Below are 13,343 nucleotides of genomic sequence, written 5' to 3' on the forward strand. Positions count from 1 at the left end.
TGCATTGCCCACCAAACTGTTTAACTGTATTAGCAACATGGCTGCCGGCGATGGTTCAATTGGAATCAAAGATGGCTTCCAAATAGCATTCTCTATCACTAGGTTGTTGATTATCACTTTACTCTGGAAAAGAATGGTTGTCGAGTGTACATTTTCACAGAGAATATTTTCTTTTTATTTGATAAAAGGGAAACTTGCATTTTACGACTTCAAGCCATTGGCTACACTGAGTGACCAATCCCCATTTGTTGCTATAGCCGTGGAACATGGAAAGCCTTGAGGTTTGGGAATACTTTCAGTGGGCTGGGCTCGTCCTTTGTTGCTGTCATAGAATAAAGAGTAGTTTGCTGTGTTAGCCTTTGTTAGAGGAGTGATAATCGCAGAGTAAAAAACCGGACGAGCAAAGCGTGTCGTAGTTTTGTCAAAGTGCCTTGTTAGTTGACTTTTCTGTTGTGAAGTTAATCCTGAAAATGCTGAAAATGATCAATTTTTGTGGCATTGTGTTCCTTTTGGTAGCAGCTTTGCATTGTGAAGCAGGTTAGTACCTGGAATTAAGAGGTCATGTTGCTATTGCCTCATGGGATTCAACAACTTAAAAATTGTTGAATATAATTTTTTTTTTTAAATATCTTATCGGTACTCTTTTATTTTACCCGGCGCAGGAATGTCACGCACGGAGTTGAGCAATTAGGTTTTTTTTTTTTCGGGACTACGAAGTGGCGTAACAATCCTGTCGATAATTTTTTTTTTTGGTCCAGAATGAAGTTCTGATCCATTCAGATCCAGGCGATTAATTTTCTTTGACGATCATGTATGTGACTGAAGCACAGTAAAATTTAGCGTATGGATTGTTCTTAATGGATTACGGTTCACAATCATTTGAATGAATTTTAGGGGGTGGGGGAAGAATTTTTTAGCTGATTGTATAGGGTATGAGAAGGGAGGGTGGATGGCTGCGGAAAGATTCTGTTGAGCTGTGGCTGGGAAATCAGTCAAATCAGCAAAGCGAAAGGTGGGTTGGGTTTGTTCAGCTACATTAAAGGCCTGTTTACAGTAGCAATGTTCCAAATTGTGTCAGACGGACACTGATCGCTGATTGGTTCATGTGACTGGCTAACATCATGGGTAGTGTAGGCAATGGTTTGAATCGCCCTGGTTCGAATATATTGGTCAACGAACTTTTTGTCTCAATCTGTGTCCTTTGGTAGCATAGAAGACCACTTGTGATAATTACTTTTTCCAGTTCCTGTTTCAAAAAGGTAAACAAAATAACCAATGGTGTGGTGGGAATCTAAGACACAGTTAGAAAATAATGTTCAAGGTTAAATTCTTACGTCGCGGCTTTTCCATGAATAAAATAAAATTCCGAAAAACATGTTTTTCTTTTAGAACAATATTTTACTACTGCATGTATTTTTTTTTACAGGTTTGTTTTTTTAATATGGTTCATGATTTTCGTCTTGTGCTATTAAAGACGATAATTCACCTCTTTCTTCCGCATCGTAAATTTGAGAACTTTTTAGAAGAAATAATTGTAGTTTATATTTTTACTTCACTATTTCAAATACTGGTTTTAATTATTTAAACACCTGTGCCTCTCCCGTAAATGTGCTCCTGGTCGCAGTCGCTGTTAAGGGCAGACTTGCTGATCCACAGGGAGGAGATGGCATAGAGACCGCTCTGAAGCGATGTGTGTTTCTGGTGACGTGTGGCAGCGATGGATTGCCCCTTCAGCAACGGCAACCAGTACACTGCGCAGCTCGGCCTGTCGAGCGCAACGCAGTGCCCCCTCGTCCTGGGCGACCCGGACGACAGGTTCTGCTGCCTCAACGACAGGGGCGCCTACTACTGCTGCGACTTGGACGAGTTTGAGAACAACTTGGGGTGAGTGGTCTATCGGGCCACACAGTCGCAAGCAAACTTCTGGATTGGGAATGACTCAGAAATACCTAAACATTAGAGAATTTTAGATTATTTTTTGTTTATTTATATGAACTTATTATTTAGTTATGTGATGTATTAAGAAGTGGTAAGGTGGTGGTAAAGACCCTATTTAATAGGTGTTACCACTTAATATATATACTGTAACCTATATATAATTAAATTATTACAGTTTTAGGCTTTCCGTTAAAGAATTAGAATGTTATTTAGTGTGGAAAAAGAAAAATTAATAAGCATTTCATGCCATTAATCTTGCCCATGTAGCCGTTTTCTGGGGGTACTGCGTTCCTCCCTCACATTCATTTAGTCAGTGATCCATTAGCGTCTTATTTGCATCGCTTCTACTGACTCATGTTGACAAGTCATTAATCCCAATACTTTCCATTTATCGCAATGGTTTTATTGTGTACATAAATGTGATTACAATGGGTGTCCGTGATAGTTGGCACACCCTGAATGGTGAAGATTACACCAATAATAATTTCTATATAATAGACTTTCATGGCTATTCACTAACTACGACTTGGCTTCACATAAATGTTTGTGCCTGATGTTTTTAATGGTTTTGTGATGCCATTATTTTCATGAGCGTGACAGCACAGAAGCTAAAATGTAGTAATGTAAAGTTAAGTGTTTCATATATACATAATATTTGATGACCTAATCCCCTAATGGCCAACCAGTGGGCAGTATGACAGGCTCGCCAATGCTTGAGGAATGTCCGTTAATTACCTGAGTCGATTTTGGAGATTTTTTGATCCCATTTTTTCTTCCACTTTGGAGAGATGTGAGATTTGGCTCAAACCCCTCCCCTCCTTTCCAATCTCACGTGAGATTTTTGAAAATGCGTATCAGCCTCATTAACACGAATGTTAAGAAAGGAATATGTTCTACACTCAGACACTGCCTAGTGTTTGAAAAACACTTTAATGCCGAGATGTTCTGCAGGCTAAGCCAGCTTCATCTGGTGCGTGGTTGGTTTCTTACAAATAAAGAGCGAGTGTACCGTAACTAGCTTCTGTAGCTTCTGAGGCATTGAAACGCTACAGCTGCAAATTTGCAAAAAAAAATGTTTTCACCCCACTATTTGTGTGTGGGTATTTCAGTATTTGGTTTTGTATTTTTGAAAGGGAGAGAGTTGGAAATTGGATGTTATCAGGTTTTTTTTTTTTTTTTTTTTGGGATTAACAACAAAGGGCGTAATTGTAGTTTGTTATTGAAAATCTGGCCACATTAGGTTGCAGTAATGTCCTTGTCAAACATTTTGGCAGCTCGCTCATTGGTTCTTTGGAACAGCACAGGGTTGTAACTGAAATTGGTAATAGTACTTCAGCTATACACAGACTCTTACAAAGTGTTTAGAGTTTAATTCTTTTTGAAGAATGGCTTCAACAAAATTATAAAAAGTTTTGTGAATAGCTATGCTTCTACAGGCTCAGAAAATTGACTAATGTGTACTTTTTGCCTTATCAAAGGCAGTTTTATGTATAAAAAAAATAAAAATTAATTATGATTAAAAACAGTTGAAACCAGGATGGCATATTTCGGCCTCTATTTCTGGGAATATTTGAAAAATATTTGATATTTGTGAAAAATTTATATTCAATTTTACATTTGAAATCAAATTATATTTTAAAATATATTTTCATTACCAATAGATTCACCAAGTAGGACTCATTCATGAAATATTGAATATAAAATTGTAGCATTAATGCTAAGACGATTTTTTTTTTAGATATTTAAATTTGTTTTCTTTAATATTTAACACACATTGTTTTTATAAACAACAAATAATCTGTGATTGTGATGTAATTTTTTTGAAAATATTCCTATTTTTTATGTATATAATCCATTGGTTCGACAAACCTATTTTCAAGATTAAAGAAACTTTATTGGTTAAAAAAATGCATTTCTGAGTTTTATGTTCTTTTTTTTTTCTTCTTCTTTTTTTACACCTCTATATTATGGTTTCATTTATATTTCTCTTTGTTCATTGTACTGTATTTTGGAATGATTTTTATTGGACTCCTGTTAAGATAGGGAATCAAAAATGTTTCACTGTATGTTAAGATTTTATTTGAATGTGAAACCAGTATGTATTCGCAGAAGCTTGATGGCTGACTGGCGTTACGCCTGTGTTTGAATGGCACTGCAGCGTGTGTGGTGCGTGTTCCAGGGCGGGCATCGTGATAGCCATCGCGGTGGGCACGATAGCCATCATCTCCGTGCTGCTGTGCTTGTGCTGTTGCTGTTGCCCGTGCTGCTGCCTGTACAAGCGCCGGCACCGCGGCACCGTCTACGGAAGTAGGCTCGCCTGGTCCTCCGCACGCCACCTACCGCCTTGACGCCGGGCTCTGGGCTTCCTCCCCCGCCATGCCTGGGCTTAGTTCCTGTTTACGTGGTGGTTGTTTTATTGCCGTGCCCACGGATGTTTCACTACATGAGCATTACAATGACAAACTGCCTCTACGTCACTCACTTGTTCATTTTCTGTGTTCCTGCAACACGTTAACGTTAGCAACTTTTCTTTTACAGTTCCATTTTTTTTTTTTTTTTTAACTAATTTTTCATTAAAATCAGGAATTAACAAATTGGAGGGTAATATAAGGCCTTAAGTTTTGGCCTTACTCACTACGTTTGTTTCTAATTGGAGAATTTTAGTGTAGGATTTAAAAAGAAATATACCATTGAAAGTTTAATGCTACATGTTAAACCAGCTGTGGAAGCAATAAATTCAACGTCTAGGAAGTAATGAAAGGTGTTAGTCCAAAGTTTTTAATTATTCATAACATGTTTGTCTTAGCAGCAAAGAGCAGATATGTGGGTTATATTTGATTGAGATGGTGAAATTCTTAACAAAACATAACGTGTAATTCTCATATGCTAGTGAAACATTGGTAGGATTTTCCCTGAACTACAATATTATGACTTGAAAGTGTACAAACCCATTGGGGTGGGTGAGGCTGGTTCGCTGTGCTTAGATATCCCCTGCTTCGTTACTTAACGACTTAGTGTCATGCATGTCAAGTTCTCAAGATGTGTAGCTTCTGGTTGGTCCTTGTAGCTCTTGTAATTCACTAACTTGCAACACCTCGGCTGTGCTTACGAGTGTGTACCTGCTCGAGTACCAACTGATTCTGTGGGTAGTACGTGGTTCTGGTTGCTTCATCGCTAACAAGTCACGCATGCGAGGTTCTCAAAATGTGTAGCTTTTGTTTTTCTGTACCGCATTAATTAACAATTTTAAAATGCCTAAACTTTATTGGCTGAAACAATTTTTGATGAACTGAAATATTACCGTAAAAACAGAGTTAGAAATAATCACACGTGTCCCACCAAAGCGATCAGAGTGATTCCAGGCAGGGCCAAACTTGGATTTTTCACAGGTGGGAAATGTGATGGATTCTGCCGTGATCCAGGGTTTTTGAAGTGAAACTTCTTTGCTGAGGGGGCTACAACTTTTGAAAAGTTACAAAAATTGCAATTGCATGAGGGGAGCAGTTAGGTATGTGGAGGGGGAACCGGTAGAGGAGAGTGCGTCAGCGGCGACGCCACTCCAACGCATGCGCTAGCGGTCGAATGGGAAGACGGCAAGGGATGGGATAGGTACGTAGTGTGGCATGCTGTACGGTAGTTGCAATGGCCGGAAAGGGAGACTGCAGAGGAGAGGTAGAAATTACACAGCAGTGATGCTACATAATTCTTGTAAAGCTGCTTGTGTTTTGTCTATTCCTGTTTTCGTAACGGCTAATGATTGAAGCTACCATATTTCTTTTATTTAATTTAAAGTATCTACAATTTATTTATTCGTGCGGAAAATAGTTCTTTTTTCTGCAATTATATTAAGTTTCATTCATTTTTACATGAATAGTGTGACTGAAAATGTAAAAAAGTCTTAAGAGGTTAGTTTTATAAGGAATATATTTTTGGTATGTAAACACTGTGGTGAAATGTTTAAAGGACTTATAGACATGTGTATAGACTTCATAAGCGGTATTTATATTTGATTATAGTGGTTTTTTATTATTATTTTTTCAGTTTAAGGTCATGATTTAACATCATGCTTAAAATAGTAATAAAATAGGTAGAAGCAGATAAGAGGTATAATTAAAGTCAACATGGGAATAAACACCCAAAAACGGGCGCCAAAGAGTGCCAGTGGGTGGAAGCGTCTTCTCAATTATTATCTCTTGTTTGATATATAATACTAGAAATTTCTCTCTATCTATGCCTAATAAACAAGAAGTTTCACTTCTTTTACACGTGGTGTCCACATTTTTTTTTGTAAACTCCTATTTCCGCCAAGTTAAATAACAGTAAATGTTGTAAGAGGAATGAATGTTAGCATGTGCCTCCAGTTGTAGTTATTGTGGCATGTAGTCAGTAGTCAGTGTTCCTTGTGGCGTCGGTGGTGGGGTGTCTGATGCCGGTGGTGTGTTTCATGGAAGATATGCCCCAAGCAGGGGTCCACACGACGGTGGTGCACGTGCCCCAGCCGGTGGTGGTGCCGACACATGCGGCCGTTCAGCACGCCGGCGCCGTGCCGTCTGCACAGCCGCACACAGGTATGTGGTCTTCAACCACAGGAGAGCTGCAAAGTTGTGTAATGTGGCCGCAAATGGCTTCTGCAAACATTTTGAATTTAGTTTTCAGTTTTCTGCCGAAGCAGGTTGTGTGGCTCGTGGGAACTCAGTGTGAATGCCAACCTGTAGTTAAATGCGTGCGCGTGTGTGTGCCTATAGATATTAATAAAAGGTAATTCTAAACATTTTTTAAGCTTTTATTGCCTAGGTAACTTGTTTAAGAAAGAACTAGAAATAAGGGTTTTTATATTCATGAGAGCTGTTTGTGTTGGAAACCATTGGTGCTCTTCAACCTTGGTGTTTTTTTTTTTTTAACTTGAAGGCTGGTCTAAGTTGTTCCCGTGCGTGACGTTGCAGGCTTCTACCCGCCGACGTACGACGAGGCCACGGCTAAGCAGGCTCCCTACAACCCCAACTACTGAGGAGATCCTCGCGAGACTGCTCCATCTCACCCCGACAGTGTACTGTGATCTCTCTGAACAATAGGGACGGCTGCTCAGGAGTTGGAGGCAGTTTGGGTTTTGCCATTGGCCTGCATCATTTACTATCACTGCAATATCGTTAGCGTAATGAAGGGGGAAAAGTTGCCACTCAGTGTTATCTATCCAAGGATCTGAATCTGCGTTTTAATATTTAAATCGTTTAAAGGCTTACTGAAGTAAACACATTTTGCTGGTTTAATTACCTAAAGTTAAGTGATAACAAGAACATTTCGTGGGATCTGTTTCTACTTGGCTGTGTGTAAATCATTTCTTCATTTGGTTTGTGTGTTCATTCTATACTACCATGTCAATAAAACTGTCGAACAAAAAGCTTAAATCAGTAACTTACACTATTTCCTAAACAAGATCAGTCAAGTGAAACTATCCCAGACAGCCTGCCATTTAAAACACTCATTTTGGGAATTTTGTTTTATACTTACAGTAGTTTTATTTTGCACGCATGCGGTATTAGTTGTGGCATCACTATTGTTCTATGTATGAGTTGGTGTATAATTATTTCTACCAGTTATAACAGAACGCTGTGTTACGGAGCTGGCTGGGAGTTGTCGCCTTGTATTCTTCTTGTAACAGAAGTTGTTTGTATTACCAGCAAATATGCTGTGGGGAACTGTTTTTTTTTTGTATTAGCATTTAGTAGGGACTATTCATAAGCAAGAGTATCCAGAGAGAATATTTGACTGGATGTTGTACTTTGTGATACGAGACTGTTATTGGTACTTCCACGCATATTATTAATTAGCCTGGATTTATTATTATTTGTCTTGCAGAGCATCACTTTGGCAAGAGAGTTTTCTAGAAATCTAGTTTTCTGTGTTACTGCAGTCATTCAAGTGAATTTTTTTCCCACCCCCCCTCACTTTTTGTTTGGGAAGTGTTTGCAAAAGTGAGGAAACTGCTGTGTAAATGCACATTCCTAAGCATACTTTTAATATCTAAAATGGTTCAAAGTTAACTGCTGAAAATGAGTAATTCACCCTAGTTGAAAATGGGGTTATGTGTGTTTATATAACTCCATAGACTACAAAATACATAAATAAGATGACTTTTTTTTTGTATTTATGTGTCAAGATTTTGTGTCTAAGAATTGTAGAACAAATGAAACTATGATGTGTGTAATCAACTTTTTTACTTAAATGCTATTTGAACTTTCTTCTCATGCTTACATTGCAAAAATGTGTAACTGTCATAAATGTATGTCTGCCTTAAGTAATCATTTGGAGAAATTTTTTTTTCCATGGCACAATTTATATTTGATGGCAATGATTGCTGTCACTTGCAGAAGGAGCAGGTTTTAGTGTTTTATAAAAAAAAACTGGTGAGCCCGTGAGTATTTGACAAAGTAGAATGCCTAAGATAACCTATAAAAATGTGGCCCAGTTTAAAGCGACTCATAAAGCTGAAATCTCATCGATTCGTCCCATCCATCTGTCTGTCCATCCATCACGCGACGTACAGCAGATTGGATGGCATGGAAAATTCCATTCAAAATATCGTCTGCCTGCCAAAACCTTATCTTTATTTAAAAGTTTTTTTTATTATTTTCCCTTTTCAATTTTTAAACTGCTTCCGTAATAGGTTTCTTTAACTTTCTTATGGGCACATTTTAAGTTAAATTTTTTAAACAAAAATTGTCTGAAACACACAAGTAATTAAGTATGCAGGGTAACATAAAAGTATATTAAAATTTTTCTTTCACTTTTAAGTGTTTAGCATACACATGTCACTTGGTAAAACTGTACATAAAATATTCTGGAAAATATAAGCTTTAATAGTTGGTAGCATCCAAGTAGAAGAATATTATCATGGATGTGGTGGATCAGTGAGAGTCCAGCTAAAGTTGCAAGTGGTTTGTACTTTGTTGTATCTGAGTGTGACAAGTGCTTGGTGCTTCTGTGAGCGACTACTGTTGAACACCAGTGGTGAGGAGAGAAGTTTATTTGCATTTATAGTTGGATCGTTGTAACATATGTATTATGGAATTTTATATATTTTAAAATGAAATTTTAAAATTTAAGGGTAAATAAATGTATTTTCATGAAAAGTTACTATATTTACTGTTTTGTTCATTAAAGTAGTCCACTAACAAAGCAAACATTTTTGGCAAACAGTCAGGTGAAATATTACTGGAACTGATTTTGGGCACTAATGCATCAAAACTTTGAATCATGTCATGAAAATATCCTGTGTCTAATTTTGCAAAGCATATTATATTTTGCGATATTCAATTCATCAACATACTGCAGACATGCTTCGAAGCCTGAACGATGCTCAGCGCTGAATGGGTGAGCTGCTTGTGCCATGGCCAATGCAGCAAATTGTATGAACACTGGAAGAGTTATAAAAAAAAAACTAACAAAAAAATTTACAAAAAACTATAATTCTATAACAAGTAAATGTAAGTATACAAAATTAAATATAGTATAAAATAGTCTAGCATAGTTCTGACACTATAAAATAAAATTTTCTGGTATTTTAGTGTATTTACAAACTTACTATTAAAAATTGTTTCATGGAAACTGGTAAGACATACTCACATCCTAAAACATTAGAACATGAAACAACAGGCGGGTCCACAGGCCGCAACATACTTGAAACACACATTGAGATTCATGCGTAAACATAGATTGAGATTCGTGCAAACTCAGTTTCACTGATGTAGTGAACTGAACAGGTAGTGTCTTGGCAAGCCATCCACAATTACCGCGTGGACTTGGCTCTGCTAGTTCATCCATTTGGCATTTGTGCTCCAGCAGAGAGCAATCGTTCCAGGTGTATCTATCTCTACACACGGAGGAGTCGCAGAGCTTCCTCGTCGAGTTGCCAAGGTCGCTGCTTCGTTCCTGGCGTGTCACTCTGAGGAGCACTGGACACGTGTGTTGTCTGCTCAACCACTCCATCATCCGTCGAGCGATGCTGCATCTACAGGTCGTCGGCATCATTGCCGATTCGCTGCTTGGCCTGTGCGACACGATGCGCTTCAGTGCTGCGACAGTAGGCCACGTGCCAGCTTCACCATCCAACGGCCGTGGCACGGCGCTTCAGTGCTGCGACAGTAGGCCACGTGCCAGCTTCACCATCCAACGGCCGTGGCACGGCGCTCTCAGCGCGGGGCGCTGCGCAGCTTGTAGTCTCCCTTCCTGATCTCGTCCAGCAGGCGGTCCATGATGCAGGTGTCGTCCGCACGCGGCTGCTTCGTCCGGGCGACCGCCTTCCGAGCCAGCGGCTTCTGCACGTCCTGGAGAGCTGCTTTCTCTTCACACTTGCGGCGTTGAGAGTTCTCCTGCAAAACATCATTTAATCTCATTTCTCGTGTCTTTACTTGATTTCAGACTCAAAAATTAACATCTCACAAATTTTTAATTAGATTTCTTACCATTCACTCATATTAGGATTCAATGATTTCCAACAAACAAAAAAAAATCTAAATTTTTTATTGCAAATTATTTCCTAACCAAATATTTGAAATGAGGATACTGTTGAGGGTAGCCGTGTACTTTTTTAATTAACACGTTGGACCTCGGGTCAGTGCTGCGATCTTCGGACTAAACGAGTTACACATCATCATGGTGTCGGTTCGAATGTTTATGTATGTGCTCGAACAGATACAACTTGATCCCTTAATAATCGAGTTCTCAAACAATCCTGATAACAGAAAAATCGTAATGAACCCACCTTCACGGCCGTCGAGATCTTCCTGAAGAAATCGCTGAGAGTCCTGAAGCACTCCTCCGGCTTGGACTTGACCGGGTCTTCGCAGAAGTGCAGCGCGAACTTGGTCCACGACTCCTGCAGCTTCCGCGCGTCTTCCTCCAGCGCAGACACGTCTTTCAGCGCACTCTCCATGAAGCCTGTCAACACCAGCGACAAGCGCGTCAAGCAACAACGTACAAGTCATGTGGGAGTGGAGACTTCCTTTGGAAAACATTACAAGCGTGCTGTCTTGTCACGATAGAATGTGATGAGAATATTCAGGCAGTAGTGGATTATAAACCTTTCTACTATTTCGATGTAAGCTATTCAAGGGAAGATGAAACAAACTAAACCAAACCATGCCACAAGAAATAAATCTCAAGCTTGTGCATGCAAATGCTTCTTGATTTCCTAATGTAAAACATGAGAAAGCTGGTATTAAGATTCATTATTTTAACGTGAATCACTTATCTATATGCTCTTAAGTGCCCCCAACGAATACCAAAAAAAATCCTGTTAAGATAAAATTTGCATGTTTTACTACGTCAAAAGCTAAATTTTTAAAATCTTTATTATTAATAGTTTTACGATGTTAAATATTAAAGACTATCATTAAATTGTTGCATATTTCAGTATCTAATCAGTAGGGACAAGATTATATGGTGAATTGGGATACAGCCAAAATAATGCCGAAAAGCATGTCAATGCACCATGTAACACCAAAATGAAAGTACCATAAAGCACCAAAATGGAACAAAAAAATCATGAAATTAGTCAGCATAGTTAATCGAAAATAGCTGAGATTACAAAAAATGTAATCTTTTAATACCTTTAATTAAATTATTTAGTATGGTTTTTGTGGTGCTATCTTTATTAATAAAACAGTTCATAAAAAATATCTACACTGAAATCTCTTGTTTAAAAAATGAAATTGTCCTTGAATTAAAACCATGAAATCTTGTCTCTAGCACTCGGAAATATTCTCCACATGATATCTTCAGCCAGACTACAATAATACTGACAAGAATGTGATGGTTGTCCTCAACTTGAATACGGCACAAAACTGTCTCCATGCATAACAGCTGCTTAGCCACAATTCAAATATACAGTAGAACCCTGTTATATGTAATGTTTTGCAAGGGGGGAATAAAGAAAAAACATAAGCAGGAAATAACCAATTAGTCACTTGTCAGTGTATTAACTTCTTACCAATTGACTTAAAAAGCGATAAAAAAATAAATTTTGAAATGTAAAACCACTGATGGATACACTTGATGCATGAATTTGCTTAACCGAGTAAAAAACCTTTCAACTTCATTGTGCTTCCAGCTTCTATTTTATTTTGTCTTTAAAGAGAGACAGCCACATTTCTGTAAAACATTCATGATTTGTGACAATGACAAAATCAATTTAACTCTTTTATCAGCAGTAGAAAATTTTTTTTTAAATCTTGTCTTTGCAAAATAGTTGGCAAACTAAAATAACGTAGGAATACGTACATCTGAAACAACACTAGAATTGCAGGGAAGGAAATGCAATATTTTTTTCCTCCAAGACAAGACGGCCAACGGATACTTAACCGTCAACTGTATGTACCTTCAGTATATGGAATACACAGCACTAGCCAGCACTAACATGTTCTGGCACGCTTAAATTTTGTTTTTCCATACAGTCCTTTTTGAACAGTCTACATCTATGGTATAGCAGTGATTGTAAACAAAAATTAGTAAAGTGTAAAAAGTAATCTTTTTAACATGTTAAACTTCACAGATAGGATAAGCGTTGGAATAGGTAGGCATTAATTTTTTTTTTTTTTTTTAATTTATTGAAATTTATAAAGCAAACATTATAAGCAGGAAATGCACTGTTCATGAAATGTTGTATGAAGGAAATAAATACTTTGACCTTGCGGGGAAATGTTAAATATGACGTTACCAGGGCGTAGCTAAGGTGACTGCGCCCCTGGCCAGAACTGAAAATGGCGCCCCCTCTTGGATTAAAAGAGAGTGGGGGGAGGGTTCAGTAACGCAAAACCGTCCCTGCTCCGGCGCCCCTGGCGGGGGCAATCCCTGCCACCCGCCATGCTACGCCACTGGACGTTACAAGCAGGGCTCTACTGTGCAGCGCGGTCTAGGCGTAGGCGTGGAGAGTCAGGTACCTACCTTGGAACTGGGAGTACACCTCCTGGTCCGCCCGGAGCTTGTCGTGCAGCTGAGTCACGCTGCTCACCAGGAGTCTCACCTCGTCCTGCAGTCCGTCCAGCGGCAGTCTGCGGGACACATCACCACGTCATCAGTCCCGTCAGTCCCCCCCGCAAGGACACAGAGCTACGCGTTCCAAACACCCGTTCATAAACCGCTGAGTTTTCCAAAACCACAACCCCGGGATCTGCCGATTTTCCAACCTCGTCGCATTTCCGCCCTCTGCACCCGAGGTGAATCGTTTCGTAAAACTTTTAAAAGATGCAGCCCGTTTTGCGTTCAGAAGGCTACGATTTTAATTTCGTCACATGCATCACATGTTCAGTAACTAAACTCATCCTTTGAACATATATATACAGTATAGAAGTCGCCAGCCCAGGTCAAAATTTCTAATACGGTTTTGAGGTAGTTGGTTAATTCACCGC

At 38.8% G+C, this 13,343-nt stretch overlaps 2 protein-coding genes across 7 annotated transcripts in view; one reads left to right on the top strand and one right to left on the bottom strand.

Moving 5' to 3' along the window:
- Positions 1-229: 229 nt before the first annotated feature.
- LOC134534289 (protein shisa-5-like) lies at positions 230-9,072 on the top strand. 5 transcript variants are annotated; one of them, XM_063372614.1, is made up of 5 exons: positions 230-537; positions 1,716-1,884; positions 4,118-4,245; positions 6,390-6,506; positions 6,882-9,072. In XM_063372614.1, exons 1-5 carry the CDS (start codon positions 471-473, stop codon positions 6,944-6,946), a joined length of 546 nt encoding a protein of 181 aa, XP_063228684.1. In that variant the 5' UTR covers positions 230-470; the 3' UTR covers positions 6,947-9,072. The 5 variants fall into 5 exon arrangements, with proteins under 5 accessions (XP_063228684.1, XP_063228686.1, XP_063228685.1 ...); XM_063372616.1 differs by having other exon boundaries at positions 246-537; positions 6,405-6,506; XM_063372615.1 differs by having other exon boundaries at positions 247-537; positions 6,402-6,506.
- Positions 9,073-9,384: 312 nt separating this feature from the next.
- LOC134534288 (inverted formin-2-like) overlaps positions 9,385-13,343 on the bottom strand; it is a 64,498-nt gene continuing 60,539 nt past the window's right edge. For both annotated transcript variants that reach the window (XM_063372613.1, XM_063372612.1), the window contains 3 exons: positions 12,880-12,986; positions 10,700-10,875; positions 9,385-10,307 (listed from right to left, as the gene is read on the bottom strand). In XM_063372613.1, the coding sequence (XP_063228683.1) occupies positions 10,128-10,307; positions 10,700-10,875; positions 12,880-12,986 (463 nt within the window). In that variant the 3' untranslated portion in view covers positions 9,385-10,127. The remainder of the gene's footprint in view (positions 10,308-10,699; positions 10,876-12,879; positions 12,987-13,343) is intronic.

This window comes from Bacillus rossius, chromosome 7 (genome assembly GCF_032445375.1).
Source record: "Bacillus rossius redtenbacheri isolate Brsri chromosome 7, Brsri_v3, whole genome shotgun sequence".
Lineage (NCBI taxonomy): Eukaryota > Metazoa > Arthropoda > Insecta > Phasmatodea > Bacillidae > Bacillus > Bacillus rossius.